The 7,428-nt window shown below is 43.9% G+C and overlaps 1 protein-coding gene across 1 annotated transcript in view; it reads left to right on the plus strand.

Annotated features, from left to right (window-relative positions):
- The window catches only part of cskl (c-src tyrosine kinase-like), a 37,093-nt gene extending 31,702 nt beyond the window's left edge, over positions 1-5,391 (plus strand). The window contains exons 10-12 of the mRNA XM_080729784.1: positions 271-466; positions 2,353-2,439; positions 3,662-5,391. Coding sequence (XP_080585910.1) covers positions 271-466; positions 2,353-2,439; positions 3,662-3,844 — 466 coding nt within the window. The 3' untranslated portion in view covers positions 3,845-5,391. The remainder of the gene's footprint in view (positions 1-270; positions 467-2,352; positions 2,440-3,661) is intronic.
- Positions 5,392-7,428: the final 2,037 nt, after the last annotated feature.

Genomic DNA, 7,428 nt, shown 5'->3' on the forward strand with positions numbered 1-7,428 from the left:
ATTAGGTTTTCAATTGAGTTTTAAGAAGGACACCGAGATACTTGACGTGCATTATAAAACCCAAACTGTATGCGGCAACTGGTTGGCGGCGGCATACAACATCGATGCTGTAATTCTAGCGCTTCTAAATATTGAATGTGTTTTTTTGGCTGTGTCTTCTCCATTTCATTTGTATGTGTTCTAGTGCTGCCCTTATATCACTTTTAGCCACCTTCTGAAAGTAAACATTCACATGTTACTGATGCACGGTGGATTCCATGTGTGTTTCAGTGACGTGTGTGAGGCCATGGAGTACCTGGAGGTCAACAACTTTGTCCACAGGGACCTGGCGGCTCGCAACGTGCTTGTATCCGATGACAACATTGCCAAGGTCAGCGACTTTGGCCTGACCAAGGAGGCCTCTTCTGTACAGGACACTGCCAAACTGCCCGTCAAGTGGACTTCACCCGAAGCCCTCAGAGAGAAGGTGAGAGGAGAAGGTTCTTGATTGACCTGGGTACTTGACAGGGGTTATTGATCATTGTTTCGGTTTGCTTTAACATTCCTGGGGTACTAGATGGGTGGGATTCAATACCGCATAGCACCAGGCCAAGTTACCCACTTAAAACCCTCGCATGCTTGTTTTCGGGTTGGGTCAGATGTCTTCGTGTGATTCTAACTCAGTTAAACATTAGGATATTAGACACAGATTACAGATTGCTTCTGCACGCTGTAACAGCAACCATACACGTTACTCACTCACTGCCAGACGGGGCCGGGAGAGGGGAGAGGCCGCTTCAGCACAGTGAGCACAGTGAGCACAGTGAGCAGGGCACCGTGTTAAAAATCGGCACGCAAGTAGAGAATGCATCTGGCATCACGCATGCATGCTGTGATTATTTAGGCCTTCGGAACCATACTGTACATACATGTGCCTAGCAGCGGCTCTGGGCAGAGCGGCCGGGTGGAGAAGGTTCCCAGTTCGATCCTGGGCTCACCCAGAGTTAGTGACGAAGTGTCCTTGAGCAAGACGTTGAACCCCTAATTGCTCCTGATGTGCTGGTTGGTGCCTTGCAGGGTTTCCTCCACCATCGATGTATGAATGTGTGTGTGAAAGGGTGAATGTAATGTACAATCTATGTTAAGCGCTTTGGAATAAAAGCGCTACTACAGTTAGGGCTGTCTTCGACACAGGATTTATGAAGTCGACTCGAGTCGCGGGGGTTAATCCGACGCGTCGACGAATCGTTTTATAGTCTACTTTGTGTAAAAAAAAAAAAAAAGTGTTGCTTTAAACCACGTCAACATAATAGAATAATACATTAAGAGATGAATTGAATACACGTTTTCGGTGATATCGGTGCGCAAGCACAAATGTTATCTGCATAGCAGTGTACAACCATAGAGTTATAACACACCGTTAAAACAAATAAAACATCTCCGCTGTTTCAACTCTGCCCCGTCTCTCGGCAGCGTGCAGTAGCCTATAGATGAGACATTCGCGAACAATTCCGCTCTCTTGAACGATGAACGATGGCATCCAGTCCGCAGTCGCGGGACACAGAGCACTGACAGAGTAATGAGTCAGTGTCGAGAACGGATTCATTTCAGAAAAGGATCATAAACAGGTGGAGGCACAGCTCCCGCTTGAGCCAGCAGTGTGGACATGTCATGGACGCAAACACAGCGAAACAAAATCATTCATCATGGATTACAACACTGGAACAATTCAGAAGCACTTTAATTAGAAAATGTAACTTGTAGCCTACACTTGTGTATGTTAATTTGACTTTAGAAGATTGTTTACTACTTCGTGGACGCGCGTTTGTGCTGTGGCAGGTTATTTAATATGGGATTTTGACAGCGTGCTTCCTCCTCTTAACGGAACACCTTCCCGGCTCTGAATGTTTTAACGAAGCGGCGGTCTGAACCGTTCTGGCCGTTCCGTCTCACTTTCAACCCGACGCTGGTGCGAGACAATAAATAACTGTTCGCCAATTGCTACTTCTCATTGGAAGTACATGACACCACACCAGTCCAGCAGTGCACCGCAGTACTGGCAGTAGTAGGCTAACTGGTGATATAAAAAAATATATATTTTCGCTTCGACTCAAACAATTGGCGTCGATTCCCGGGGCTTAAAACGACGCGTCGATTCGTCGATTTTTAGAAGACACCCCTAACTACAGTATGAACCGTCTTTGACTCATTGTATTATCCTGTGTGGTAAACTCTTGGATACTAAAACATATTACAGTCAGTAATTTGCAAATGCTGTTTGATGGATTTGATGCAGTTAGATGACCATCTATTTGACAAAAGAAGATAGTCTTCCCCCAGTGAGAATTTGTATTTTCTTTTCCTATCCCACAGAGGTTCTCCACCAAGTCTGACGTGTGGAGCTACGGAATCCTGCTTTGGGAGATCTACTCTTTTGGGCGTGTGCCTTATCCTAGAATTGTAAGTAATCTTACCTGTGGCTCACTAACAACATATACGCTACAGTGGAAACTAATGACGTAATATCATTGTAATATCCTGTGATCAACTGTGCCTTTTGGCGTGCTGGCGAAATACACTTTCACCTCCGTTCACTTTTGGCTCATTTGCACAATGAAAGAATATGGAAGAATAATGTTGTCCTGTTTATTTTGTATTGCACTTTTTCTCTTGGGATTTTAGTATATTTTTGTTCCTGACAAAACAGCACTTTGGTTCAACACTTAGTAAAGTAAAGAAGGTGGTGGTCCGCAACAAATTCGAAAGTGGTCCAAATGTGACTATGGTATATAACTGTCCGTGAACTGTGACCTCACAACACCAGCAGAGGGCAGGCTTCATTGTAGAAATGCAGTGCAAGGGTGATTCCAAGCAAGCAATGAGTATATTAGTTGTCTTCTCTGGAAGACCTCCCATGTTGATAGAATCAGACACATATCCCTCCACAACTCACTCTTGACGTTCCCTCATCTTGAAGGGCGAGAAAAAATGTCCACTCTGTTCTCATCTCCTATAATTCTTCTTGCTTTTCTCTTACACAAGATCTCTTAAGATCACAGGAATCTTGACATGTGACTGTACAGTAGCTGCTTACCCCACATTCCTCACTTTTCTTTTCCTTTCATCTTAATAATGATAAAACTGTAGCTTGTTCTACTGTTGCACTCATTGAAAGTGAGCCGAGAGCATCAGTTAGATCCCTCACCACACTGACCCTGGTGTCCGCCTTTCTTTTCTTTAGTGTGTGTGTGTGTGTGTGTGTGTGTGTGTGTGTGTGTGTGTGTGTGTGTGTGCGTGCGGCTGTGCGCGTGTCTGTTTCTTTTTTGTCTCTCATCAAACAACACATGCGCATGCGTATATATATGTGTGTGTATATATATACAGTATACTGTATATATATATATACATACACACACTATTTACCACTGAGCTATCAGAGCATGCCTGCTCGCTGAGGGGAGAAATTGAATTTTGACCCTCAGGCAGTACCACTTATGAACCACTTGTGGTCCTACCCTACCAGTGACATATTGTATAGCTTCAAGTTATTGAGCTGCAATGTCACTTAAAAAAAAAAAAAAATCTTACAAGGTGTCATTGTTTGTGGGAGCTTTGCTTAAATCAGTTGTTCCCAAACTAAAAAAATTTAAAGAAGAATCACCTTGTTCTCTTCCTCCCACAGCCCCTGAAAGAGGTGGTGCCGCGGGTGGAGAAGGGCTACAAAATGGACGCCCCGGATGGCTGCCCGCCGGTGGTCTACGACCTGATGAAGCAGTGCTGGACCCTGGACTGTGTGGTCCGGCCCTCCTTCCGCATGCTGAGGGAGAAGCTGCAGCATATCAGAGCCAAGGAGCTCTACCTGTGAAGAGGAGGGGGGGGGAGGGGGTGAAGAGGAGGAGGACAAACGCAGCCATAGATGGCCCAGAAAGTATGAGGAAGAGGAGGGTGGAGGCTGTCTGTCCACCTGTCCCCCACCTCTGGACCACTACCACCACTACCAACACCTCCACCTGACCAAGTTGTTGATCTGTGGGACTGCAATACTGCCCCCACCCCCACCTCTCCTCACCTCCCGTCTGCTGTCCATCAAGCCTCCTCTGCTTCCATTAAAGGACGGTTTCCTGTATGTGTTGTATAGCTTTTGCTGGACTGTTCGCATCTCTCTCTCTCTCTCTCTCTCTCTCTCTCTCTCTCTCTCTCTCTCTCTCTCTCTCTCTCTCTCTCTCTCTCTCTCTCTCTCTCTTTCCCCCCTCTGTGGTCCATGACTGTATTTCTCATCTTTCACATTGGCGCTGCACTCTCTCTAACTTTCTCTCGGCCCAAGATACTCACTCCTCTTCTGCCACTCTGAGATCAATATCTTGTTTTCCTCCTCCTCTCCTGGACATGACAATAATTGGTGGGGGGGGGGGCTGGCCTTTTCCTCCACGTATTTGTCAGGTGCTCTATCTATATATCTATCTATCACTCTTCCCTCCATTTCTCCTCTCTCTCTCTCTCTCTCTCTCTCTCTCTCTCTCTCTCTCTCTCTCTCTCTCTCTCTCTCTCTATCTCTCTCTCTCTCTCTGAGCCCTTCAATCCTGGATCTCTGTGTTGTCGAGTGGCTCTGCATGCTTTCATTAACACCCCCCCCCCCTCCATATCCCTGATACTATTCTTCCATCACATCCCAGCCTTCTCATCCAACCCCCCCCCCCGTGTGTATCCGTGTGGGGCCTTCGTTCTGTGCCAAAGTGCCTCCAGTCAACAGCGCTCCAGATTTACCCCCCCTGCCCCCACCCCCTGCCAAGCTTCCAAAACTCCTCCAGTCAAACTATTGTCTTTTGATTCTTTTTTTTTAATATATGTCTTTTTTTTCTCTACTTCTTTTCTGTTCCAAGGGGTGGTGTATTTGTCTTAGTGCTGTCTACATCTCCCCACCCACCCCCTCTCTCTCACACACACACACACACACACACACACACACACACTCGCGCTCTCTCCTGGATTTATGGGGGGCGGGGATCTTGATGTGTTCATAAGGAGAGTGTGATCGAGAACAGAGGAGGCAGAGACAGTAAACGTAAGCACCCTCCAACCTCAGCCGTGTGACTCCTCCTCGTACCTACCGATTGGCTGCCGCCATCATCTTCAAGGACACAGCAGGAGGAGAGAGAGAGAGGGCGGGATTGGGGCGGTTAACTCACAGCATACACACACACACACACACACACACACACACACACACACACACACACACACACACACACACACACACAAAACATGGTCGAATTCATCATATGTGGGCTTGTTTTATATTAAAATATATTTAAAGGATTTAAAAAATAAATAAAAAAAAAACAAGGAAAAGGAAGTGACTGGGGTTTGGGGGACAAAAGAAAGATAGTCAAGATGAAAAGACTGCTATTGGATGAGAACGTGGTCGTTGTCAATGACCATGGGGGGGGGGGGGGGTTGGGCTGGTGCATGCTGGGAGAGGCCTTTTGGGGTTTAACTGTCAGTGCTTTAAATGTTCATTGTTTTATTATGCTACCATGATTATGAATAAATCATTCCATCTGATCAGCGTGGAAATCGACATCTCAACAGTGATATTCAAGTGAAAACCGTACAGTATGTCCAAAAAGATTCTAATTCAATAATAGTAAAAGTAGCAGATCGAAGCTCAAAACACTTTGATGATTTTTTTTTGTGTGTCGCTGTAGTATGCATCAGTAGGCCAGTGTTTCTCAAACTTTAAAATGTCAAGGTCTCCCCTTAACTCTGACAGTGTACACATGGAACCAAATGAACCCTAACGGGTTAATTTGGTTCCATTTGTACACTGTCAGAGTTACAGACTAGTATGGGTCAATTTAGACCCCCCCCCTAAAGGAACCCACCGAGTCCCTCGAATCCACTTTGAGAACCACTGAAGCATTACTTTACAAAAATACTAAAAAGAATAAAGTTAAAATATGGAGATAAGAGGTTTCTGCCCGACAGCATCGATACACTGGTATCAAACCCTTATTGATCCCCAGAATGAGATGAAGGTGTCACAGCAGCAGCTATAAGAGGTTCTGTACATGAAAAGGCTGAAGGTGTGTTCAATCCGGAGGCAAAGATGATTTTGTCATCCATACAAAGTAATACAAACAAATACAAATACATACAAAGTAAATTCGCCTCGGAGGCTAATTTAGAATCATCACAAGTTGAAATTATGTGTACAGTGATTGTCAGCATGTGTGAATAGGCAAGTAGGTGAACACGAATAGACCCAGAGACGAGAAGTATAGTATCTTCGCCTCCTGTGTGAACTGTGAACACATCTGAGGTCGAGAACTAAACCCTGAGTCTCCGAAGTGAATGTGTACAGGCTTATCAATTTATGTACAGTTTATCAAGTGCACTTCTGCGTTGAATCCAGAGGGCGGTGCTGTTTTACAAATATCATGGATTGATTGTACTCAGTAAATGATTCAAAAGAAACTGTGGTAGGTAGTTTAGTTCAAAAGTATGCAATGTCATCCAAGTAACCATTGCTCGTCAATAAAACCTAAATGCACAGACTTTATACTAGAGCCTATTAGTCCTGCTTAGTCTGCAACAGTGGCTCTCAAAACCAGTTTGTTACAACCCAAATACAAGAAGAACATAGGCCTACACTTCAAAAATTGTTATACATTTTAGTCCTTACCTTTTTAGTTTGGTTTACTCTCTGGGTAAAGTTCTTTGGATATATTCCAAGTAGGCTATACAAAGTTTAGCACTTAGAGGAACTGTAATTTTAAAGATTTCTGACAGAAAAGAGTACCTATCTCGATTAAACATTTAGTGCAGACATCTGGAATATTAGCGGACATATGATGTAGTTTGACAGGAGTTATGTACATTCTCATTAACCATTTATATTGGAGTAATTTAAATCTTGTGTTTATTGTCTGTTTTTATGCTTTTAAACATGTCTGTTTCCAATTTGTCATCAATATCTTCTTGGATTTCCAAGCATTTAATTTGTTGTCAACTCAACACTATATTCAACTAACAGATTGTAACATACAGATATATGCAATTGCAACCTCTCCCCTCTGAGTTTAACATAATTCTCAAGTGTTGATAAGAGTGTTCCAGTTGTTTTATCCAGCAAAGGCCTATAATTTGCCTGGAATTATTTCTCCAACATCGGGGGTAATCTTGACACCCAAGTAGGCCTACTGAAAACCCTCTGTAGTATGTAGTTGTCATGAATGGAGTATTTACTATGGGAAATCTTGTTGAGTTAAAACAAAGTATCTTTCTAGTTGTTATTTATTATAAATATAGCATTAAAAAAAGACCCTAGGCGTATAGACACTCCATGAGTGCAGGCTACTTTTTAGACACGTTTCCAGGTCAGGTGTTTGACACAAACAGAGAAAAGGAGTGGAAAGAAACAACCTGTTCTGTTATGCAACATTCCACCAC

Source organism: Nannobrachium achirus (genome assembly GCF_963921795.1).
Source record: "Nannobrachium achirus genome assembly, chromosome: 7".
Classification (NCBI taxonomy): Eukaryota; Metazoa; Chordata; class Actinopteri; order Myctophiformes; family Myctophidae; genus Nannobrachium; species Nannobrachium achirus.